Source organism: Alligator mississippiensis, chromosome 3, assembly GCF_030867095.1.
Source record: "Alligator mississippiensis isolate rAllMis1 chromosome 3, rAllMis1, whole genome shotgun sequence".
Lineage (NCBI taxonomy): Eukaryota > Metazoa > Chordata > Crocodylia > Alligatoridae > Alligator > Alligator mississippiensis.
The window spans coordinates 208,859,374-208,886,021 of record NC_081826.1 but is presented as its reverse complement, the minus strand read 5'-3'; the positions used below and the strand labels follow the sequence as shown (position 1 = coordinate 208,886,021).

Here is a 26,648-nt window from a genome sequence, read left to right as displayed (position 1 = left end):
TATCACAATGAGACGAGTTTTGTAAAAGCAAGGTAATTTGATTTCTTCCTCAATTTTTAAATAATCTGATAAGTATTGTATTTTTTTTCAGATAAATCCTTAGAAAATGTGAAACAATTACCAAAAAAACCCAAACAAACCAAAAGACTAGTAGGAGAAGGTTGAGGAGGTTTTTTTCTACTTGAGCTTGACCTATTCAAAACTACCACAAAACTATGATTCTATGAGAGAATCTGAGCCCCAAATCTGAGAAGTCTTATAAAGCACTCTGTGTAACATGAAGTTTATGTTATCAAGGATTGGATGCTGTGAAAGTGAGAAAGCACCCCACTATCAGAATACACAGAACGGTTTAAATTCAGATCAAGTATATAGGATGGTTCTCTGGTCAGTCAAGAAAGACATTCAAAGGAAATGTCACATTTTTAAACAGTATTATGTAAATAGACTGTATTTCATGTCAGAACTCTAATGCACCTGAGTTAAGTCACCTGACTCACTTCTGTCTCTGTAGCTAGATCCAATGTGGTCAGTATGTATAATCTATAATTACAGGGAGATAGGGGGAAAAATGTTCTTGTCCAAGTAGCATGTATTATGGTAAAACTCATGTATGGTTTTATTCTGAAGTAATATTCATATAAAAATGATATGTTAGAAGCTGCCAACAATTTTCCTTTAAAACTAATTACATGGGAACATTATGCATGTGAGTTTGTAATTCTTCTTTTGACTTCTCACTGTGCATGGTTAATTCCCAAGTATGTCTTATTTTTAAGGTGTGTGGTAGCCTTGATTGGCTCCCATGAGACACAAAATGTCACAATCTAAATTCCTACCATAGAAGGTCAATAATATAAACCAGGACTTTTTAATAAGCTTGACAATAGAGGAATTGAATGTGCCCAATCCTACATCACTGAGCAATATCTGAAGAGCCCACAGACTTCTGGCCCATTTCTGGTTCTGTGCTGTGCTAGCAATGAATGCTCTCCATCCAGTGAGTGCCAGGATGAATCTAGGCTATGCTAGATGGTGCTGCTGACCCTATACAATAACAGTGAACACATGAAAAAGAGGGAGCTGGTCAGGTGTTGGAGTAGCCTTATATTTTGTCAAAATAGAACTCACTGATGCCACAGCAGTATATGTTACCTGTTCCAGGAGGTACTGTGTGAAATCACGGTTCCAGTAAACATAGTGGGAAACCTCCCAGTGAATTTAACACCTAGTGTGTGTAGCTAATGCATGGTTTCTTTTGGAACAAAAGCTAGGGTGCTGCCCTCCTGCAGTTTGCTACTTTCAGCTTTAATTTAAAGGCAAAATTGAACCCAAGCCTGCCATTATTTATTTATTTTGTATTGACACTTTTCTTTAAACCAAAAGCAAGTTATATAAAAACAGAGTGAAAAATAGTCAGTAGCACGCTACAGTCTCTGCATTTGATTCTGTATCATAGTGATAGAGCAGAAAACAATATGTCTGTGCCATTATAGATCTTTTAAACCCCTCTCAGAATTCATCACCTAAATGTGGTAATAACCTGACTGTCATATACTCTAGAAAGTCCTGATATTTTGTAAATCAGCGTGCATATCTTCATATGCATTTAATGCAAAGCAATAAACTCTGGAACTTATTGCACCAGAGTTCATTGCTCTCAGATGTGTTGTTCACATGTGCTCCTGGGACTGCAGCACACTGAGCTGGGTCGCAGGAACCCCAGCTAGCAAGATATCTGAGGGGTCAGCCTGCCAGCCCGAGGCTGTTCCCTCTGGCTCAAAGTGCTATGGAGGGGCTGGCTGGGGCACAAGGGTGCTCCAATGCAGGGTTAGCTGGAAGGCAGCCTCTACACTGAAGCACCCTTGCACCCCAGACAGTCTGGGCAGTGTCTACACATGCGGTGCTACAGAGTTAATTATTACTCCAGTCTAACAGGGCTGCACGTGTAGATGCACGACATTTACTGTGGACCTAATTAGTCTAGTCTGCAGTTAATGTCTCGTGTAGATGTACCCAGTAAACTGTAGATCTCACTGTAACTTTTTTCACTGATCTATGGAGGGATTCCTATTAACTGTACAGGGGAAATCAAAATGTTTAATTGGCAAGGGTTTTATAATCATGCCAGAAGTTACATATTTTCTTTAAAGAAACCTTCATACTTTTTAGTTGCTAAGAAATATTTTTTTTTAAGTGAAAACATGTTTCAGATTCTCCATAGAGCCTTATGAATCTCCATGGAGCCTGAATAAGATCCTGAAGAGGTATTGACAAGTAGTGATAAGATAGATTATTTGAATGTAATTTGTCTCTATGCTTTCTACCTGTAGTGCAAGTATTTTTTTCTAATTTGGGGGATTCAGATGACACAGAGTTGGCCTATCCAAAACTTATAAAAAAAATAAATATGGGCAGGAGGAGGCATTTGAAATATTTTAGATATTTCCTTTACTTAGCAAATCACTCTGTGAGTGCCTGGGACCAAAAAACGACAACTTTCTTTCAGTAAGAAAATAATTTAAAAATTCAAGAGAAGCCAAGTGATGCAGGGACATGAGCCTGAATGCCTGAAGAGTGACGTAGGCATTTAAGACTCTAATTCCTGCTGACTTTCAAGAAACTTTGGGGGCTGCAAGTCTGTGGAACAGACTCTCATGGGAGCTGAATACCATCACAGCTCTCATTACCTTCTGCTCTAAGTGCAAAGCAAGATGTTCAACCTTGCATAAAAGTAAACGTACAATATCCTAGGTAAAAGTATCTGTATTGAAAAGATAGAAAATAAATCATTCCACTGCACAAAGTTCTTCCCCTGAGAAAGAGAGAGAACAAGCAAGCGATAGGTCTCAGTCATATTTCTTAATGAACTACGAGAAGGGACTCTGAAATTAAGATGACGATAGTGGCATAAGAACAGGAATAGAATATAGTCTGGTTACTTAGATGTTGAGGAAGTTACCCAACATTATTGAAGTAGGCCATTGTGACAGAAGAGTAAGCCTAAAAATATAAAAAGAATAGTTTTAGATGTATTAATTGAACTTCTTTCAAAGCCATCCCTACACACATGTACAGGTATAGTGTCTCTTCAGACATTTTCTATCACAATACCTGTGAGGTTAGGATTCAGTAAGGCTGGAATCCTGCAAAGACTTATACACATTCAACATATGCTTAACTTTACGATGGTAAGTAGTCTTAATGAAATCTGTTAGGGGTGCTCAAAGTAGTAAAATTAAGTATGTGTGTAAGTGTCTGCAGGATCAAGGCCTGAGGGAGAAGGGAACATAAACTTTTTTTGAAGTATGATTGAAGAGATTAGGATATCAAGATCTATCTAGAGTATTATTTATACCATATTTGAGGAAGAATGTATTTGATAAAATTAGTGATGGTCTGCCTAGGAGGCCCATCAGGCAAGAAGGCTTAAGACTAGCTTCCATAACCAGTGGTACACAGGGGAGTGGTATGGCTCACCATCATTCCAGCCATCTGTCTCCTCAGTACAAAAAAACAGATACCCATTTACATCTGGGGGCAAAACTTCATGGAAATGTGGAGTAAGTCTCTAGCCCTCAGAACTCATGAGAGATCCCTTAACTACTGCACCACTTTCCCCTTCATATTTAACACACACATTTAATAAATTATTAATGGCCTGACTGAAGCAAAATAGCATGCAAAACAACAAAAAAGCTGAGTTTATTTTCCAACTAAAGATATATCAGTTATGTTTCCAATTTTTTTGTCACTGTATTATGCCAGTGTCTTATTATGTCAATCTCAGGTCTTTATAATAGAATGGTGCATAGTGGAACAGTCGATGGTTGGAGCTTTGGGAAATATTAGCATTGGATTTATGACCCAGACACCTTGTTCCAGGCAGACCCAAACCTTCAAACCAGCCACAACCTCTCCATTTCGTAATAGATAATTTTTATTGATACACAGTGATAGCAGATAAGAATAATGTAAACAATTCTATATCTACTAGTCCTAGACCTGTCACAGAGGGAAGGTACATCTGGCAGGGCTGGGCCTATGCCCCTCAGTGTTGTGTGTGACACGGGCAGGTGGTATGCCCTCTGGCCACGGTGGCTTTGGGTTCTCCTCTCCAGGACACTTTGCTGCTCTGAAATCCCACTTTTTGTATTATTTCTCCCCTCTGGTGACTCTTCATTCCCAGGCATCATCGATTGGTTTCCTTGTGGTCGTCATACTGTCCACATTATGTCCTGGCAGCATATTCCTATATTCCAATAAACCCATCATATGTACACATCTTAATTTGGTTATTTACCATTCCTCCTAATTTGGACTTGCCAACAGAACCAGAAATCCCAAGGGCTTTGCAGATGGACACTGTGACCTAATGCCACCTTATCTCATGTTATGGAACAGTGTGGTACATGTTTTCAGTTTCCTAGTCTGTGTGTCTGCTGGCTTCAGACACAGTGGTCCTTGCAGGAAACTTTCTCACAAACAGGCTTTTAGAAATCAATTAACCCTTGCCATTCCCCTGAACCATTATTTTAATGCAGTATCTACTTTACCTACAAGCCAATTCCCAAAAGCAAGCCTCTAAATGATATTTTCTAGCCATCAATCCCCTCCTTTGAAGACTTATACCTTCACATCATAAATGTAGCATAATCATGGAAATTACCTGGAATGTTCATTGGGATTATGGAGAGGACCTTCACCAGTCATCCCATGAAAAGTATGACAACATTCATGATTGGGGTCCAATGGGCTGGATGTTGTGATGAGCCCTTAACCTTTGTTCCAATGTTACCCATACCCACTCTGACTCATTCTTTTTCCTCAGCATTCCCTAACCCGGCAACAGAGTTTTAGCCAATCAAGTTTAAACAGGCCTCTTATACTGGGGATGGGGAGCGTATGGTCTGAGATGCCTATTAAACCTTTTATTCAGTATTCCAGATAGCATTCCACTCAGAAATTGGTACCTCTCTGATTGTCAAGATGGCTGTTTAGATCAGAGAAACATCCTGTGGTCAGAATCTTTGGTGACCAAACATATTCTTAGCAATTTTACCACTCCTGTACAATGGTCAATGCTTTCCTTGTCATCCCATCTGGATTGCTTCGTGCAATCACAGCACCACCAGTGCCCTTCTGTCTTGCAAGAGTCTGGAGAAATGCCAAGCATCAGGCTCTTCCTGTGCAAACAGCAGACGTGGTCTTCTTTGGGATCCCACCATTGTACTCGTTCTAGGTCTATGCATGAATTCTGGGAATTAATGAAACTACATTGCATTACTATTCCTACTATTAAAATCTTAAAATACATATCTAGCACAAGCAAAGCAAAAGAAGCTAAAGAAAACAAACAAAAGGATGACAATAAAGATAAATGGTTAATTTGGCCTTTTCAATTTTTGGCATGGCTGAACTCTTTGAGGCCCTGGAGGCAATGCTCCACACGATGCAACATTTTCCATAGCCAATTTGAAGATATTCCATAACCTATCATGACATTCTGCTTTACATTTCATTGTCTACCATAGTTAATATCACAACCACTTTTAGCAATAGCATTACACAAACACAGCCAAACAAGCAAGACAATTTCTATTCATCTTGATTCTTCTCTGTACCAGGTGAACTTCTTGATGCTTCAGTTTTGGTTCACATCCTGCAAAACATAAAGACAAGAAGGGAGGGGCTCAACCCACTTTAGGTTAGTTCAAGTCATGGAATCACTTTTGACTCTGTGGCTGGGTTTGTTTATTGTGGGCCCTGGCCCTTGCCATCCATTTATCTGTTAACACTTTATGCTGGAGCTTATCTGGAGAAGTCCCCTCCTAGCTTCTCACAGAGGCTGCTTCTTCAGCAGTCCTTTCTTCTCAAAGTGACAAGTGCTCCAAGGTATACTCTTCCACACATCTTCTCTTCCTGGCCTCCACCAAGGGTTTTCCTGTTGGGGTATGCTCTCCCTAGCCTTTTCCAATCAAAGGATGACCCACAAGGCAGTGGGAGCTAGGGTTTTCAGATACCCTATACTCACCTTTCCCAGGGTTGGCAACATGTGGGATTTTGTAGAGATTACCCCACCACAAGTAGCTCCACAACATTAACCAGCCCCAAGAGTGGGTAATTTCCAGGTCTTACTCAGGACCAATCTCTTCTCTCCTGCTTGGATCATTTTCACCCTCCAGGGGCACAGTATTTAACTTCTGGGCTCCCTGGCCCCTCCTCAGGTTAGTTGAGATCTCAGGCTCTCAGCTCTGGCAGTCTTAGCAGTTGTTTCTTTTAAACTTTTGACCTCTCTAGGTCCCTGCCTCTGGATTGCTAGACCCCTTGATCTTTCAGGGCTCCTCCTGAGGAGGCAGAAAATCAGTACTAGTCCCAGTGCTTTGGGAAAGGTGGCCCTTTAGGTCTCTTTTCCATGAAGAGCTAACAGAGTCGCTGTACCCAGAAAACATGTCAAAAGGTAAGTACAGATGTTTGAGGAGGCTAGGGGAGAGGTTAGATCACATTAAAATGGCCAACCAAACTAACTTGATTCACCCAAGTGTGGACCTTAGACTTAGATCCCTAGTTAGGTCTATCTAAATGCAAACTGTACAGAAGTTCAGGAAGGTTAGATCTGTCCAAAAATGACTTACCTAATCTAAGTTAACTGTACCTTGGAGGTAGTTTAACTTGGATTGGGTTCAGCAAGACCAAACTAATCGAACTTTTGTACAGCTCCTAGCACAGCCCCTGGGATGGGAAAGCCTAGCCCCTGGTCCCAGCCTCAGGGCTGCACTTTTTCTAAGCCCCTGGCTCTGGGCTATTTTTAGCCCCTTACCCCACCCCTGAATGGACAACCTTGCACCATGGAACAGCCAACCCCCTGAGCCCACCAAACACCCCATCTCACAAGCTGCTCCTGGTGCTAGTTTAATTAGGATTCACTGGTGCCAGGAGCAAAGGAAGTAAGTCAATATTGGGATATGGGGTGGGTGGGCTAAGAGTTGATTGTTTTGCTAGGGGTGGTTGGGGTGACTAAAAATAGCCCCTGGCCCTAGGGGGGAAGGAGCCCCTTCATCTCCACAAGCCCCCTTTTACCTCGATAGCCCCCTGATCCTACCAAAACCCTCTTAGATCCCATCAACCTACCTGCAGACCTAGCTAACATTCCCGATCCTCCCAATTCCCCTCCCCTTCTACAGACCCCACTTGTCTTCTGACTCCCCAAACTTCTTGGACCCCACTATCCCACATCTTCCTAAATCCCCCCCCATAGATCCTGCATGCCCCCCTATCCCACTAAGCCCCCCCCCACAGACCCCTCCTGCCCCTCTACTAACCTCCTCACACTGATTTACCTTAGATAGACTTGTCTTTTTTAACTTGACCAAACCTCCCCCTAACCTCTCCAAATGTCTATACATACCCAGAAAAACCAACAAAAGTGATACACAGTGCTGCAGCCTACTACAACAAAAAGAAACTCAATGTATACTTTTCTAGGGTATGACCCAAATGCAGCAAGCAAATGAGCATTCAGGCTGTAACATAATTTATCTTTATAATTTTTCATGAAGTCTTGCCTTAAGTAATAACTTGAGAAGATATTTCTTGCATTTGTTTATACCTAAGATCTATTAATAAAAAGTGTATCTGTTTCATTCGCTTGTATCTCACTGAAGAGTCATTCCTGCTCAGGTTTGGTCTGTATTTTTTTGTCTTCCAGTTTGCAACTCTGTAGTCAATTCTTTGTGCTGAGAGAGAGCCTGGTTCCACATGTTTTGCAGCTGAGGATGTCTGTTACTGTGTTTGTGCTCTGCATTGGTCTGTACTGGTTGAGGAAAGGACAAATTGAGAGACCTTAACTTAGAATGTTCTTGTTTAACTCTCACCACTGGTAATTGTGTATATGTGATAAGTTTTATGAGTGTGAAATGATCTCAGTGGACATGGTTTTGAAATATCGCTTAATATTGCCAAAAATGTATGCCAAGTTGCATCAAACTATGTCAAACTTCACTGCAGGTCAGTGCATATTTGAGCATTATAGAAAGGCATGAGTCAAAATCTCCCAAAAAACTATTGTCAGTATATTATCAGCACAACAGATTATGATGGCTCAATACATTTAGCAAATGCAGAATATGCAGTCTACTGATATTGAATAGACTATTGCTATTTATATTCATGGTAGCACAGATACTTCTGGAGCCACTTATCCAGATGATCATTAAAAACTTGGAAATTCATGACTTTTTCACATCTGTGTACTTATGTGCCCTTATACTATATGTGTGTGTATAAAGGGGAGCACCTTTTGCAACTTTCCAGTGCCAAGTCCTATAAGATGGTGAGCACAGTTTGTATTAGGACTTTTTCACAAATGTTGTATCGTGGTGCTTGATTCTTAGTCCTTCTCAGGAGGTGTTCAGCAGGATGCTCCATTGGAACGTACATTTTGTCTTAAGCAGGCATTTAGAGAGAATTTTTGAAAATCAGCATCTGATACATCATTTACTTAATTCTGAAAGTAAGATTTTTGTTTCTCCCCATCTGAGAATTCTTTGTGAATTTCTCCTGATTCTAATTTTCAGCAGGGAAAGTAAAGTCAGTCAAAGTCACAAGTCAAGTTCCACTATATTGCACATTCCAATGATGGAAGACATGGAGAGGAGAAAATATTTTTTCCTTAAGGTCTGAACAAAGACATAGATTTATAAACCTCAGCCTAAAACTAAGAAGAAAATTTGTCGAGAATCAAACACACACTGAAACAATGGTCCTGATTATTCTATTAGTTACATCAGTGTAAGACTTTGAAGTCAGTGGGGATTCTCCTCATGTCTAGCAGTGTCAGAAAGCATTCTCCAGCACATTGACATTTATCTGGATAGTGCTGCTGCTATTGCTGTTATCACTTATGAAAAAAAAGACTTTTGGGATATGAGGAACATAGTGGAAATAGGAAACATATTAAATGCAGAAGAGGTCAAGAAGATGACCTAATAAGACGTTTCCACTTGTCTTTTCTGTGATTCACAAATGAAAAATCTCTTCTTCTCGTCTTCTGCATCCCCAATGCACCCAGTGGTTGATTCCTCAGTATTTAACACTAAACGTTTAATCATTTTCATTTGAATTCACTTTGAACGATGTTTATGTTGTCCAGGATTATTTACAAACTATTTGAAGTAGTCTTTCAGTCTTCATTTTCTTCTGATCTGTGTGGTCCTTAATTAGGGACAAATGTTGAGGTGAAATCTTATGAGATGCACCCAGCTTTTGCCTTTCCCAGCAGCATCCCTGCCTCACTTACGTGACATAAGTAAGTAAGAATCTTCATTTTACCAATGTATGTTTTACTTATCTGTTTTTCTCTAGCTCTGACATGCAGCCTGACTGTGGTAGAATTGTCTTGACTATTTTGCTGTAGGAGTGGCTTTTGATTCTGAGAAATGTAGTATATTCTACCTGTTGTATTGAGATGAGTAACTGAGCAAAGATCTTTCCATCTTGTGTGTTCAGTTGAAATTTCAGTGATCACTTGAATACATTTGATTGTGTGAGCTGCCAAATTAAAACACACAACAACAAATAAATAAATAAATTCAGGGGTATACTTGGTAGCCGTGTTGGTCTGAGACAAAAAGACATACAAAAAAATCTAGAACTCTTGGTTCCAAAATGATACCTTTTATTAGACCAACAGGAAAATTGCAAGACAATTTTCTTGCGATTTTCCAGTTGGTCTAATAAAAGGTATCATTTTGGAAACAAGAGTTCTAGTTTTTTGTAAATAAATAAATGGTATTTAAGCTATATTAAGAAGAAATCTTACTGTTTGGACTGTTCAGCTTTGGTACCTATAAAGTCTTCATTGAAAAGTGGTTTCTGTATGAAAACACCACTTGTAATTTGAGTATTGCCATTGTTAACTATATTTTATCATCAATCTTACAATATTTGCTGGTTTTCTTAAAGCCCCTGGGAAGGAGAGAAGCTTCTGGTTCTTGTGGATGAGAAGAAAAGCTCAAAAACCTGACGTGCATTCTTATACTTAAGAAATCAGAAAGCAATGTGAAGTACTCAAAAATCTTATTTATAAACAATCTTATGAGTTTTAAAGTTCTGAGGATAGACTCATACATTTTGAATGCTTGGGGATGGTAAGACTGTACTTAATGCATGCAAATCTAGATGCACCTTATTTTGCATGTGGAGTTAGAGGCCTGAATTTGAACATTTAGTATGTTGCTTTCCAATCATCAACATATAAATAACCTCCTTTAAAAAAGAAAAGATCTTTTATAATTTTTCATATTGTATTTCTGTTCTCACATCTATACTGCAGATGTCTCACGGATGCTGATCTGTATTTCATGCTCAATATGTACATGGAACTTCAATTGATGCTTGTGGGTAGCTGTGCACAGGAGATGAATGCAGAATGTACTGCAGTGTGGATCATAGAGCAGAAGTTTCCTTGATTTTTGCCTATACCAAGCTAATAATAAAAAGATCCATTGCTGCCTTTCAATAAGTCATTTTGATATGAGCATAGGCAAAAAGCAAGCCACAAATGTTGTAACATTTATATTTTCAGATATTTTTGGCTCCTTATCCACAACAATTAATCATAGGAAGGCTTAGGTATCTATAAGGTAATAAGCAGCATTTTACACATTGGAAAAGGTCAGGCTATCACATTACTTTACATGTTTCTGTACCGCTGAGTGATAAAGTGATGTGTATATTTTATTAGCTTTTTAAATAAATGCTTATTTTTAAGGTAATACCTGGTTCATTTGTTGCTAGCTACCCTGATGTGCTTTTACTGAAGGCAGATATTCTTTTTCATAATTCAGGTGTTTGGGATTTTGAAAACACGAGTTCATTTTAGCAGAGAGTACATGAGTACATGCAGTCCTGACAAACAAGTTAGAAAGAAGTCTATTTTTATTAGCAATTCTAGGGGGACTAGCTTGCCTTTAACTTGATTGGTGGTTTTCATTTACGCTGTCCAGCAGGTGTCCAGATGGAGAAGCTTCCTGATCACTCTCTGCAGGGTTTTGTGAATGAGGCATGTTATAAAGCACACTGGCACTGCTAGACTTGCAGTTTTAAACTGTTGCTTAGAGTTTCAGCATAGCACCAGCAAAGCTGTGCAAACAACTAAGCTGTCACTGCTGTGTAGAGTAAGTGGTGGTGGAGAGCAAAGGCAGGGAGAGCAGAGTCTGGTTGCGGGGGCAGGTGGTGGTGGGGCTCTAGCTGCAGTTCCAGCTTTTACTATAGGCTCAGGATGGGAGTTGGAATCAAAACCACTGATCCTCCTGCCCCCCACCCTGTTTTGTACTTGAATCTAAGATGAGGGGCTTTTTTCCTATGCTAAATGGGAGAAGAAAACCTCATTTTAGTTTGAGTAAATTTGGTATTTTTCCCTCTACTTTTATTTTACTGACATATTGATAAGAGGAGCAATCATCTGATTAATGAGGTCAAAGCAGAGAGGAATTAGTTGCATAATACACAAAGTAGATTTCTCCCACAGTTCAGTTCTTCTTATGGAAAGAGATTTTCCATTCTAGGTTTTCTATTACTTTTAAAGTAAATTGCAAAATAAGATGCTTCTCAAGGGTATTATTATTATTTTTTTTAATCTGTGCTGAGATTTGATGCATTATGGCAATTACATTCGGATTATGTACTTATGTAACATTTTAACTATTGTCATTAGTTAAACAAAATAAAAGCCCTTAAAAACTTTCTAAGTGTTTCTTTACCTCATTGATATGTGACGTCACCACAATAAAATATTGTACTGAGACAAATACTAATCTTGTGACAAAATATGGGATCCTGGTCTATGACTGGAATGCCTATGTTCTACTAAATAATATTTCTAGATAATATAGATGAAAATATGTCTAGATAATGATGGTTCTGTCTGATAAGTATCTATTGAATTACATATGAGCCATCATATAGAATGCCATAACAAAAGACTCTTTGAGTTTTTTGTGCATTTGCTAGTTTTAAATAATTGGTCCTTGCTGGATTTAATGTGATTCATTTTTTTATTATCTCTTTATTTTCAGTTAAAACCCTGATCTTCATCACTTAGTTTTAAAATACAGTAATTTTCTGTTCTGGGTTTTGAGAAACAGTTCCATCATCACTTTATGCTCCAAGGACTATCTATATATATATTATAGATAGTCCTTGGAGCATGACTAGATATAGCATGGAGCATGAACTATAAATATGTGTAGTCCTTGGAGCATGATTGCTGCAATGATTCTTGTGGAGACCTATGAATCTATAAATATATGGTAGGGTCAGGAGGGACCTCAAAGGATCATCAAGTCTGACCCTCTGCCATTGGCAGGAAAAAGTGGGGTCAAAGTACTGGGGTCCAGTCTCATCTTGAAGACCCCTAAGGTAGGGGAGAGCAGCCGTTCCAGATTCCGGCAACCCTAATCGTGAAGAAGTTCTTTCTGCTGTCCAACTTAAACCTACTCTCTATCAGCTTGTGGCTGTTGTTTCTGGTTATTCCAAGGAGTGCTCTGGTAAACAGAGCATCTCCTATTCCCTGCTGCCCCTCCTTCCCCCCCCAGCCAGTAAATTTATATACTGCCACAAGATCCCCCCCTCAGCCTTCTCTTGTGGAGAATGAAAAGGTCTAGGCCCCTCAGGCTTCCCTCATAAGTCCTTCCCTGCAGGCCTCTAGCCATATGAGTGGCCCTCCTCTGAACTGCCCCAAGTTTGTCCACATCCTTCTTGAATTGTGGTGTCCAGAATTGGATGCAGTACTCCAGCTGTGGCCTGACCAGTGCTGCATGGAGGGGGAGCATCACTTCCCTGGACCTGTTCACGATGTACCTATTAATGCATGACAAAGTATGGTTAGCTCTGCTAATTGCTTCATCACATTGATGACTCATATTCATTTTGGAGTTGACAATGACTCCAAGATCTCTTTCTGCCACTGTGCTGCTGAGAAGGTCATCCCCCATCCTGTAAGTGTGCTGGTGATGCCCTCTCCCTAGGTGCAGCACCTTGCACTTGTCCTTGTTGAACTGCATCCTGTTGTTCTCTGCCCACTTCTCTAACCTGTCCAGGTCCACCTGGATTTGGTTTCTTCCCATCAGTGTGTTTGCTTCACCCCATAGTCTGGTGTCATCTGCAAATTAAATCTAGGTCACTGATGAAGATATTGATCAGCACCAGCCCAAGGACTGAGCCTTGGGAGACCCCACTGCCCACATCTTTCAAGGTCAATACTGACCCATCCACCATCACTCTCTGAATATGACCCTTAAGCAAATTTGCCACACATGTGACTGTGTAATCATCTATGGCATAGCCGTTCAATTTGTTTATAAGAATTAGATGGAATACTGTGTCGAAGGCCTTCTTCAAGTCCAAGTAGATGACATCTACCTTGACACCTGCATCTAAGCTTTTAATGATATGGTCATAGAAAGAAACAAGGTTAGTTAGGCAGGAGCTACCTGCTATGAACCCGTGCTGGTTGTCCTTCAGCATTATATTACCTGCTGGACTCCTAAAACGTGATCCTTGATAATTTTTTCAATGGTTTTCCCAAGGATAGAGGTGAGACTAACTGGTCTATAGTTACCCGGATCCTCCTTCCTCCCTTTCTTGAAAATGGGGACCACACTGGCCCTCCTTGGTAGCTACCCCCTGCCTCTACAGCCTGTATGCCCCTTTTTTTGCCCTTAGGCTTTCCTGGATCCCTGTTTAGCCAGGAGGCTTTCTTAACCCCTTTGCCCCCTTTTCTATGCAGTGGGATTGTCTCCTCCTGTGCCTGAAGGATTGCTTCCTTGAGGAACGACCACCCTTCCTGGACCCCCATTTTGTCAATGCTCTTGAACTTTAATGTCTCACTAACTAATCTCCTAAGCAACCTGAAGTCAGTATTTCTGAAGTCTAGCACTTCTGCCCTGCTGGTTACTTTTTCCACCCTTTGCCAGATAGTGAATTAAATCAGTTGATGGTCACTATCCCCTAGGTTGCCTTGTACCTGCAGATCTCCCACCAGATTGTCCCCTGTAGCCAACACCAAGTCCAGCAAGATGTTCCCCCTAGTGGGTAGTTTAGGTCACCCATGACAACCATATCTGTACGGTCATACAGCCTCTGAGAGCTGCCTGGAGAATTTCAGGTCTATAGTAGACCCCCACTACTAAGTCCCTTTCTCCTTGACCCCCTTGTATCATAACCCATAGTACCTCAGTTTGGCCCTCCTCTGATCCCATCTTGATTATAGAAGATGTATATTGTTCCTTAACATAGAGAGCAACCCCCCCCCCCGCTTTTCTCCACTCTATCCTGTCTGTGAAACCTATAACCTTCAATGCCTACTGCCAAACCATGAGTAGGGTCCCACCAGGTTTCAGTTAGCCCAACAAAGTTGAAGTTATTGCTTGCAAGCAGGAGTGCAATTCCTCCTGTTTGTTCCCCTTGCTCCTACCATTAGTGTACAGACATTTAAGCCCCCCAATGGGTGCCCTTGGTACCCCCTTGTCTTGATGTTTATCGGGCTCCTTAGTGCTTACCTGAGCTGATCCATCTCAGCTTGTGGTTCTCTCAACCTAGGTTCTCATTGTCCACTGCATCCCTATCCCACGATGAACCTAGTTTAAAGTCCTTTGAGGGAGATCGGCCAACCTGTAAGAGAACAGACTCTTACCTTTAGAAGAAAGATGAAGTCCATCTTGTTCCAGGATACCTCTCTCATGGAAGTGCAGATCATGGTTGTAGAAGCCAAAACTCGCATGATGGCACCAACCGTGGAGCTGCAGTTTGACTGGGAGGATTGATGAGAAGACCACCTGTGCCCCTGACTTCCTAAGCCTGGCCCCCAGAGCCTTGTAGTCACTCATGATATGGTCTGGACTACTCCTGGCTGCATCATTTGTGCCTACATGGATGAGGACCATGGGATAGTAATTGGAGGGGCAGATGAGGTCAGGAATTCTCACAGTGATGTCTCTGTCGCAGAGCACTTAGGTACCCTGCTCCTTTTAAAGAGGGGGAACTGCTAGGGAAAGAGCCCTAGCAGTGAGTAAGGAGCCCCAGCTGCTGGTTACCAGGGCAACCGGAGTTAGCTAGTGACCCACACCTGCTAGTGGTCAGCTGACCAGAAGGGGCAGGGCCTGGCTCCCATATAAACTCCAGGGCTGAGGCCAGGGGACAGTTCCCTGCTGGCAGCCAAGGAGGAAGGAGCTCTGCCGGAGCAAGCAAAGGGGAGAGGCCTGACTGCATAAGTAGCTCCTGATACTGGTGAGGGATGGAGCACCCCTGGGGTGGCTTGAATGATGTTATAGCCGGGAGGCTTGAATTTATGTTATAGCCCAGGGGCTTGTGTTTTCTGTTTGCTGCTTAAGACCGGTGGTTTGGGTGAGGCTATTAAGGGAAGAAGGAGGCCTCATAGGGAACCCATGACAGTGCAGGGACCCTGGCGCCAGAAAGGGCGCAGCATTGGGGATGCACCGACCCCAGCACCAGAGAAGGCACAGCATTGGCTGTGTACCAACCCTGGTGCCAGAGAGGGAACAGCATTGGGGGCGCACCAACTCTGAGCACCAGAGAGGGCACAGGATTTTGGGGGTGCACCGGCCCAGAGTGCCAGGGAGGGCGTAGCATTCGGGGTGCACCAGCCCTGAGTGCTAGTGAGGGCGCAGTGCGAGACAGGGCCGCGGAGTGCCCAGGGAGGACAAGGGAACCAAATTATAATAAGTCCCAGATCGAACAACGTTGGTTCCATCTGCATGGCTTGGGGTGTGGTAAAGGGGCAGTTGGAGCCATGCATAGCCCATAAGGCTAGGGTGCCCCAAAACACCCATTGTAGAATGGGACCCACAAGGAGTTAAGGAATCCACGGGGTCAGTGAGTACAGCAGAACCGTGTCCAAAATGATGTAAAGGCAGCCTCCCTATTATCTTTACAATCAAAGAAGTGGTGGACGAGAATTGAGGGTGCCCTTTGGGCCAACTTGGCATGGTAAGGGGGCTTTGGGGAGATCACGGCCATCCTACAGGACCCTGTGCCATGACAGTCTTGGATCCTGGCACTGGGCAGGAAGGAAATCTCCCACGCCATGGGATCTGGTCAACAAATAGGCCCCTCTGTGCCTCTCAGGAGGGAGTTGCTCACCACAATGACCCAACGTGTCTTCTTCCAGTTGCCCACTTGTTGCTTAGCCTGCATGGTTGTTGTGGGTGTGTCTTCCCCTGAGACTTCCTCTGCTGCATCATCCTTCAGTGCTGCCAAGGGTTTATATCTGTTCCCTAGTTGCGCTGGGGAAGCAGTCACAGCTGCATGCTGTCTGACTCTGGAGGTGACCGTCTTCTATTCGGCTGCCTTGGTTCCTCTCATGGTGTCTCTGTACTAGGTGTCTTGTCCAACAGAGAATGAAAGTACCCTTCAATTTCATCCTCTGCAGCCCTGATCCCCTGCAGCCTGCTTACCTCATCCTGGAGTTCCCTCACCTGCCCCTCCAGAGCCTCAATCCAGGTACATGTGGGACAGGCGAGGGGACCCCCAGCCCCCACACTGCCCCCGGGCCCCAGAGGTCCTGCCAGGCAACTCCCACAGACTGAGGGGCAAGGCACTGCTGACCCAGCCAAGGGCTCTGTCTGGGTGGAGGCCCCACAGGAGATCTGGGGCTGAGGCAGCAGCAGCAGGGCAGGATCTACATCTATAATTGTGGATATATAATATTTATATATAATATTTAACCATTGACTGACAAAGGCAAAGTGCCAAAATAGTCCACAAGCAGGTAGCTTGTTAATTTTGCTTCCAACATAGTTATGGTAATTTACATATCCATTCCCTTATTCCCATTATGCATCCTATGTTTGCCATCACGGTCAACAACACTATCCTTCAAAATCATATTTTGTGAGGAATGACATAGTTCTTAAAGGTTAAGGCTAAAATTATATTTGAGAGAGAGAGGAAATTCACATCTCATATTCAGCCTTCTCATCTTTAAAGAGGAATTAGGTACTCGTTACACAAAGTAGAATGTCTTATCAATAAACATTACAACAATGTACATGTTAAAAATATTGATCAGCCAAATCATGGTGTGGAGCCTGTGTCTAGCTCCGCCTGGCCTATCGGGGTGTTTCCCCTCCCCTCAACTCGCCTGCCACGACTTGGATGTAATCAATTACCTTTAGAGGGGTCTACAGTGGAGATCTTTATCCTGGGTGGGGCTTCCCGATAGATGGTGTTACTCACGGTTGAGTGACGCGGTGGTTCACGGGGCTCCGCCTCCCCTACACCCCGTCCACACGCCAACCGCTGGGTGATGTGTTCCAGATGTTTCCAGGCCCTGTATGACGGCCTCAGACCGGGTCCCCGGTTCCCGGTCGTTCTCCCTCCTGCTGGGAGCGATTCCTCCTTCCTCCCTTCTTACAGAAAATACTCCTCCAAATCAGGAGGAGCTGGTGGGTGCTCCCCCTGTTTCCAGCTCCCTCCTGGAGCCTCCGCTCTCTCCCCTCTCCTACCAGCAGCAGAGCACTCCCCTGCCGCCTGAGCGTCAGCTGCTTCAGGATACTGAGAGAGTGCCTCGGCTTGCACTCTCTGACCGCCTTTCACTCTGCTGTTCGTGAAAGGCGTACAGCTCTTAGATAAGCTGCCTGCTTGAGACCCACAGGCTGGGTCCTCTCCGCTCTGTGCGAGAGCCCGCAGCACAGGCTGCCCGCCCGTACTCTCTCTCCCTGGCTCCCCTTCTTTCCCTGTCCTGCCGGTGTTTTTAAACCTTCCCGCCGCGGCTGCTACGGCCGCTGGGATTGGCTCAACTGTTCGCCGCGCAGGGAACAGCTGTTGCCAGAACCGGCGCGGTTCACGTGGATGTGGCTCCTCTTCCCGCTGCTCTTCAGCCAGTACGTATGCCCCTCTGGGGGCTTGCTCTCGGGGTCTGGGGTCTGTGGGTCCTCCCTTCTCTCCCTCACTAGCCTGTGGGGGCACTTCGCTGCCACAGACCTCCCCGCTTAAGTTGCCTTGTGGCGGCTGATTTTCTCTCGTGACGGCATGTGTCACCTGCTCCTCCCTATGGATGTGGCCCGCACCTTCCTCTGCGTCGTCTGCGCCTCCCCACCTGGACAAGAAGTCAGCCACAAAGTTATCTCGGCCTGGGCGGTGTATCACCATGAATTTGAATGGCTATAAAGCCAAAGCCCAGCGGGTGATCCTGGTGTTCATGCTTTGTTTCTGTGTCAACCACTGTAGTGGTGCGTGGTCTGTTACTACCACGAATTCCCTCCCCATCAGGTAGTACTTAAAATATTCTATTGCCCAGCGTATTGCCAGGCACTCCCTCTCGATGGTGGCATACCTGGTTTCTGCATGACTGAGTTTCCTGCTGGCAAAGGCAATTGGGCGCTCCTCTTGCCCGTGTTTCTGTAGTAACACTGCTCCCAGCGCCCATCCTGATGCATCCGTCTGTAAAAAGAAAGCTCTTTCGCATCCCCGGTGTCCATTTCAGTGGCGTCACAGATTTCCCAGCTAATGCGTCTAAGTGGTGTGGCAAGCGACGCGAAGCAGGGTATAAATCGCCGATAATAGTTAACGAGTCCCAAGAAGGAACGCAGTTGTTTACGGGTTCGCGGTTCCTGGAACTGCCTTATAGCCTCAATCTTATCTGTGAGTGGCCGAACTGTCCCTCGGCCTACTCAAAATCCTAGGTATGCTGTTTCTTTCCCCACTAGTTTACATTTCTTCGGGTTGGCGGTCAGCCTTGCTGCTCAGAGTTCCCCCAGGACTGCTCTGAGGTCTTGGAGGTGTTGTTGCCAGCTGGCAGAAAATATAATGATGTCATCAATGTATGCCGCCGCGTATGCTGCGTGGGGTGCCAATAGGTTGTCCATCAACCTCTGAAATGTCGCAGCTTTTCCGTTGAGGCTGAAGGGCAGCCGCGTAAATTCGAATAGGCCCCATGGGGTCCTGAAGGCTGTTTTGGCGCAATCCGTGGGGCGCATCGGGATCTGCCAATATCCCTTTGCCAAATTAAGCGTGGTTATATACTGTGCTTCACCGATTTTCTCAATGAGGTGAGTGACATGGGGCATCGGAAAGGCATCAAACGTAGTCAGGGCATTGAGCTTCCTGTAGTCTATACATATGCGCAATGACCCATCCGGTTTGATGACAGGGACTATGGGGCTCCGCCATGGGCTGTGGGACAGTCGTATAATCCCTTGTTCTTGCATTCTCCTGATCTCTTGCCGTATTTCCTGTTGCCACCGCTGAGGTATCGGCCTCCATCTCTCCCTCACCAGTGCTCCCTGAGGGGTCCTGATTTCATGTTCTACTCCCGTTACTCGTCCCAGGATCTCTTGGAACACTGCCCTAAATTCCTCTATCAAAGCTAGCAATTCTTGCTGTTGGTGATTGCCCAACTCCTTACCCATCTGTACTGCTCCCTCCTTCCTGGGTCTCCCTAACCCATGACACAGCGGTCCCAGGTTCTCCTTTGTATCCTCGTCTAGGGCCAACCAGCCCTGAGGTGTTTTCCACTCCTTGAGCAGATTCACGTGGTAAATCTGTCATTCCCGGCGGTGACCTGGTTTAAGTAATTCATAATCCATGGGCCCTACTTGTCTCGCCACGGTAAATGGCCCCTGCCACATGGCCAGCTGTTTGCTGGAGGAAGTCGGCAGCGATACCAAAACTTTGTCCCCCGACTGGAACGTCCGTGTTTTCACCTTCTGATTGTAACGCCTTTCCTGTATGCCTTGGGCGTCCCTCAGGTTTTGCCTGGTGATCCGTTGGGCCGTGGAGATTCGGTCTTGTAGCTCTTCCCGGTACCTCTCCGCTGACACCCCCAAGCCTATTGGCCTCTCCCATTCTTCCCTTACGATTTGTAGCAGTCCCCAAGGGCTATGGCCATACACCAACTGAAATAGGGAGTACTGGGTTGACGCTTGTGGAGCGTCCCTTATGGCGAACAACAAGGGTGTCAAGATAGTATCCCACCTCCGCGGGTCTTCCTGGGCACACCGCCTGAGCATCCGCTTGATGGTCCCATTTAACCTTTCTACCAAACCGTTAGTTTGGGGATGGTAGACCGAGGTCTTTAGATGGGTGATGCCGAGGGTTTTACATAAAGCTTTCATTACCCCAGACATAAAGTTTGTTCCCTGGTCTGTGAGTATCTCCTCAGGTATGCCCACCCGTGCTATCCACTTAAGAAGTTCTTCCACTACTCGAGTGGCGGTTATGGACCTTAGGGGCACGGCGTCTGGGAAACGGGTGGCATAATCTACCATCACCAGGATATATTGGTATCCATTATGAGACCTGGGGAGGGGTCCTACTATATCCAGAGCGACCCGCGAGAACGGTGTCTCTACTATTGGCATGGGCTTCAGGGGTGCCCTTGGGGGCTTCCATTCCTGGGCCCTCTGACACTCTGGGCATGCGGCCCCCCACCTTTCCACATCCTCTTGGAGACGAGGCCAAAAGAATTCTTGGGCCAGCCTCGCCCGGGTCTTGTTACGTCCCAGATGGCCACCCAGGGGTGAGTCATGGGCTAGTCTCCACACCACTTTGTGAAGTGAGGTCGGGACCACTAATTGTCTCCCCCGTATGGTACCGTCCTCACCCCGTTGGACCCGATATAATAGCCCCCCTGTTACCTCGAAGCCGGGACGCCTCTGTGAGGGTCCTTCCCCGGAGTCGGCGTCCCACATCCACTGCAGTTCCGGGTCCTCATGTTGTGCCCTATGAAATTGGGCTGCACTCACGAACTGTTCTAGGTTAATGTCGTCTGTCATTGTTTCGTTGCGACGGGCTGGGCCGTCGCTGGCCCATCCGTCGCCCCTCTTGATCCGGTTCCTCTCCTCCTGCGTAGCCCTCACTTGCTCGAGGACTGTATAGAATGGCCCCCATTCTTGGCCTAGTATCATCTCACATGCCAGGGTCGGGGCAATTCTAACTCGTAGCTCTCTGCTAAACTCCATCACCCTAAGCAGAACATAGCAAGTCTGGAACTGCATCTCCCCCCCTAGTATGCAGGTCATCGTCAGGGGCCCCTCACTCTTCCGTTCCCTCTGCAGAGTGAGGTCTGCCCGAAGTAGGGAGTGGGAACACCCCGTGTCCAATGTGGCCTTAACCGCCCTGTCTCCAATCCATGCAGTTACTACGGGCCGGTTCCATCCCTCGTTCTGGGTTGCCAACCCGAAACTGCAATCCATGGGTTCCCCTCTCTCCGCCTCTTTGCCTCTATTCTGGGAGGGTGGATATCCTGTTGGGGTGTGACTCAGCTCGCTCAGGCCTTCCCCACATACACAGGAGATGTGTCCGGTTTGCCCACAGCGGTAACACACCACCCCTTTCGGTGGCCCTCGTCTCGAGACCGTTCGCCTTTCCCCTTCGCTTGTGGGTCCCTCTTTCATGCCTCGGGAGCCTCGTCCGTATACCCGTTCCCTTTCCGAATTCGCAAAGGCCTCCGCCAAATGAAGTGCCTCTTCACTAGTTTGCGGCTGGTGTCTGCATACCCACCTCTGGGCATCCTCTTCCAAATCCTATATGAATTGTTCTAACAGGATCTGGTCCATCACGCCCACCCAGTCGAACTTGCTGGCTGGCAACCATTTGTTGAGTGAGTCCCTTAAAGCTTGCAACAACCCCCGGGGTCGCCTGGCCTCCTTGGACTTTCGGGCTCTAAAGGCCTGCCGATGACTTTCCGGTGAAATCTCAAGCCTGTAGAGGATTGCTGCTTTCACTGTCTCGTAATCACGAGCTTCATCCCTTGATAGCGCTCGGTAGGCCGCTTGGGCCTGATCTATCACCAGCGCCCCCAGGTGGTGGCCCCACTGACCACGGTCCAACCCTGTCTGGATGGCTGTCCTCTCGAATGCCTCGATACAAGATATGGGTCATCCTCCCTAGTCATCCTGGGCATTTTAAATAAAGTGGCATTTCGCTGTATCCACTCCTCCTGGTGTGCGCCCTGTTGTTGCTGCACTGCCAGCACCTGCCCTATGGCCTGGATTGCCTGCATAAGCAGCTCCGTGGGCGCAAGGACTGGCTGCTGCATCACTATCGGGTCCCGGGTCGGGACACTGTCCCGTTAACACCGTACGAGAATGGCGCCGCCTTCCCGGCCAATGCACCACTGTGAAGCCTGTGTCTAGCTCCGCCTGGCCTATCGGGGTGTTGCCCCTCCCCTCAACTCGCCTGCCACGACTTGGATGTAATCAATTACCTTTAGAGGGGTCTACAGTGGAGATCTTTATCCTGGGTGGGGCTTCCCGATAGACGGTGTTACTCACGGTTGAGTGACACGGTGGTCCACGGGGCTCCGCCTCCCCTACACCCCGTCCACACGCCAACCACTGGGTGATGTGTTCCAGATGTTTCCAGGCCCTGTATGACGGCCTCAGACTGGGTCCCCGGTTCCCGGTCGTTCTCCCTCCTGCTGGGAGTGATTCCTCCTTCCTCCCTTCTTACAGAAAATACTCCTCCAAATCAGGAGGAGCTGGTGGGTGCTCCCCCTGGTTCCAGCTCCCTCCTGGAGCCTTCGCTCTCTCCCCTCTCCTACCGGCAACAGAGCGCTCCCCTCCCTCCTGAGCGTCAGCCGCTTCAGGATACTGAGAGAGTGCCTCGGCTCGCACTCTCTGACCGCCTTTCACTCTGCTGTTCGCGAAAGGCGTACAGCTCTTAGATAAGCTGCCTGCTTGAGACCCACAGGCTGGGTCCTCTCCGCTCTGTGCGAGAGCCCACAACATGGACTGCCCGCCCGTACTCTCTCTCCCTGGCTCCCCCTCTCTCCCTGTCCTGCCGGCGTTTTTAAACCTTCCCGCTGCGGCCACTACAGCCGCTGGGATTGGCTCAGCTGTTCACCGCGCCGGGAACAGCTGTTGCCAGAACCTGCGTAATGGCGGTTCGCGTGGTTGCAGCCGCGGATGCGGCTCCTCTTCCCGCTGCTCTTCAGCCGGTACGTATGCCCCTCTGGGGGCTTGCTCTCGGGGTCTGGGGTCTGTGGGTCCTCCCTTCTCTCCCTCACTAGCCTGTGGGGGCACTTCGCCGCCAGACATAGATTTAAAAAAAAATCAATAGGTGCTCAGAATTTATTCTTAAATTTACCTCAGAAAATAAATGTGATTGAAGTGGATAAATGTTTCCTATCTTTAATTCCTATCTTTACTATTGAAATTGTACCAGTTCTTTCTGGAAATTACTTTGGTTTATATTGAATTGTCTGTAGTTTTTATTGCATTATGGAAAAGTAGCTCCAATTTATTTTGTGGCCTGTTTTCCTTTTCTTTTTTTTTTCTTTTTTTTTTTTGTATAAATTTCTTATCCATCTTTGCTAAATGTAGTTATATACATAACATTACAAGTACTACTGTAAATTAGCGTTTTGAATTCAGTAAAAAGACTATATTAAAACAAGAACAACCATCATACAAAACAAGCTAGAACACAGCAGGAGGAAATACAAGTGAAACATCTTTTTTTTTTTTTTAAATTAGCTTTGCCTAAAATAATCATCCCAGTTTTGGAATTTATAATGAGATATTGTACACAGGCCTACATGCACAGTGTGTACTACACATCATTTTTAGGTGCTAAACACTTCCTTTCTTGCCGAATTCTTGAGTAGAGTTTGTTTCCAGTAGGATCTTTTGTTAGCATATTGTGGAAGGTTGATTCATTACTGGACTAGTATTGGTGATTTAATTTTTGTATGGAATTTCATCATTTCAAATTCTGAAAGCTTAAATATATAATTTAAAAAATAACCAGCAGTAAGTTTATAGGTAGTTTCATGTATATTTATGTACTTCAAAACCTGAGAAAACACAGTTTTAATCTAAAGCAATGGAATTTTGTATTTCCCTTGATATATATAAACCTTTTTTAAATGATTAAATTTTCCAGCTTTGTAACAGTAATGACCTATAATTTTGAATAAACATGAGCAGTTAAATGAAATGATTGTTTTATGTTAATTACTTTGGCTCGGTCCCAATATTTTAGGGTACTACTGTTATGTAAATTTAAACAACTTTTAGCTAACAATTACATTAACCAACAACACGAATAGTGTAATCATACCTCATTGAATTAAACTAGAAAATAATTGCCAGTGAATTAAATTAAAAGTTGGGTCTTATTTGACTTTAAGTCTCATAAGGTAACACTATCATGACACATTTTGCCTTATTATTTGTCTTATTGCTTTGATATTAAATACCAGTAGGCTTTCTGAAGTTAGTTGCAAATTTTATTATTTTTTCAAAATTAAATCTTAAAGTTCAATAATTACTATAAAAATTGTTATTTAATTTGTTAGAATTTTTTCAAACTTGTTCTTCTTTCATGTGCATTTTCCCTAATATTTAGTATTTATTATATGAAAATTGATTAGAAAAAACTTAAGATTTTTTTTTTTTGGTGAGGGTGCATTTTAAGGGGCAGGACAGGGAACAAATGACCTGCAATAAAATCTCATGGGAAAGTGAAAAGTTAATTGCTGATATACCACCAAATCAGAAGTGGGAGGACTTCTAATTTTTTTTTTTTTTTTTTTTTTTTGGCTGATGCTCTGTGAACCTTCTACCCAAAGGCCCAGGATTTTAGGACCTTGTAAAATAAGTAACACAAAACTAATACATAAGCAGTCTAAACTGTAGGATTTGAAAGATCTGAATCTTGATATAGCTCTCCTCCTACCTTGAATTGTGCTCTTAATATTTAAGACACTTTTATCATATTCTATCAGCCACCACACACACAAGTTTAAAAATATATGTTGTTGCTACATCCTACCATCCCCTAAATATTCCTTGCCTTCTTGACCCTCTCCATTATAATAAAGCATTATTTTACTTTATGTAACTGCTAAAGTAACAAACAACTCTCATGGTGAGACTATGAATAACAGAGATTTACCTTGTGTAATTTTTTATATGTTTCTATGCAGTAAGAGAACAAGATAAACATTGAACTGACTGACTGGTACCAAGATTCTTTTGTACAGTTGAAATTCTCCTCAAAATGAAGAATAATGAAAGGTTATCTGACTTCTTTAATGCCTTTAAAGATCATAAATGTATGTCTCAGACATAGAGGGCACATCTACATGTGCAATTAGTGCAGCTGAATACATTCCACAATTTGTGCTGGAGTTTATTGCTCCTGGATGCAGTGTTGATATTTTCTCCCAGGACCACAGCAGATTGAACTAGGACAGCACAGCCCTGCCTGGCAGGGGGCCCAAGGGATCATTCTGCCAGTGTGGAGCTGCTCTGCCCTGGCTCAACATGCTCTAGAGGAGCTGGCTGGGGCACGAGGGTGGTAGAGTGCAGGGCTAGCCAGCAATCAGGCTCCGGACTGTAGCACCCACATGCCCCAACCAACCCTGGTCACCATCTCTGTATCCTTTGTGACGCACTAAATAACTCCACTGTAGGATAGTATTTGTGTTGGGCGGTACTAGCCTATGGTGGAGTTAGTTTACTCCAGCCTAATAGTGCTGCATGTGTAGACAGTGATGCTTTACTGTGGAGCTAATTAGTCAACTTCGCAGTAAAGAACATGTAAAGTCTCCAAAGGGTCTCTGTGTTGATTATGAGCAAGTTAATATGAATGTGACCAGTGATAGGGGCAGGGGAAGCAGCTACTAGTTTGGGTGCTGAGGACAGAGGTATGACTGGCCAGTTCTGTGGCCTGGGAAATGCAGTACATGGTGAAGGGGCCAGAGCCAGAGATTTGCTGCTGTGGGAGGAGACGTCACCACCTTTTTTTTTTTTTTTTTTTCCTGCTGATGTGTGAATTGGCAGTTTAAATGCTGATTCTTGGTGGCAAAAAAAGGTGAGGCATTCTCTGTGACATTTCCCCCCTGCAGCACTTTTTTTTTGCCAGCTGCTGCTCCTGCACCATGCACTGTTGCCATTCAAATTCTATTTTCCCCTTATGAAGACTTGAATTCATGTCTGTCACAGATTTTCTCTCTGATGTCAGAATGCTCTTTTAGGCTGTGTGCCTCAGTTTCTCCATCTGTAAAATGGGAATATTTCTCTGGTGTGTTATAAGGACAAAAGATAGTCATACATCCAGATGCTCTGGTGTTAGGGAGGAAGAAGAGCTCAGTGGTAAATGAGCTAGCCTTGAACCTGGAAGATCTGTCTTGCCCTGATAGCCTGCATGACTGAACATAGGGTCACTAAGTCTCCATTTCTGGGACCAATGTACTAAGTGTCCACATCTAGATTTCATAGACATTAGGGCTGGAAGGGACCTTGAAGATCATCAAGTCCAGCCCCCTGCCCAGGGGCAGGAAGTCAGCTTGGGTCAAAGGATCCCAGCCAGATAAGCATCCAAACATTTCTTGAATGAGTCCAGACTAGGTGCCAGCACCAGTTCTGGAGGGAGTCTATTCCAGGCCTTGGGCACTTGGACAGGAAAGAAGTTTTTCCTTATGTCCAGCCTAAAACAGTCTTGGAGGAGTTTATGCCCATTGGTCCTTGTTATCCCTCAGGGTACTATGGAGAACAGACATTCCCCCAGATCCTGTTGCACACCCCTTATGTACTTATAGGCAGCCACCAGGTCCCCCCCTAAGCCTATGCTTTTCCAGGCTGAAGAGTCCCATGGCTCTCAGCCTGTCTTCATAAGGC

General features: G+C 44.7%; 1 protein-coding gene across 3 annotated transcripts in view; it reads left to right on the top strand.

Moving 5' to 3' along the window:
* CNTNAP4 (contactin associated protein family member 4) overlaps positions 1-26,648 on the top strand; it is a 462,372-nt gene that overhangs the window by 11,355 nt on the left and 424,369 nt on the right. For 2 of the 3 annotated variants that reach the window (XM_059724866.1, XM_059724865.1), the window contains exon 1: positions 22,670-22,960. The exons of the other annotated variant lie outside the window; for it this stretch is intronic. In XM_059724866.1, the coding sequence (XP_059580849.1) occupies positions 22,750-22,960 (211 nt within the window). In that variant the 5' untranslated portion in view covers positions 22,670-22,749. Of the gene's footprint in view, positions 1-22,669; positions 22,961-26,648 lie in introns of those variants that run through there. 3 annotated transcript variants of the gene reach the window in all.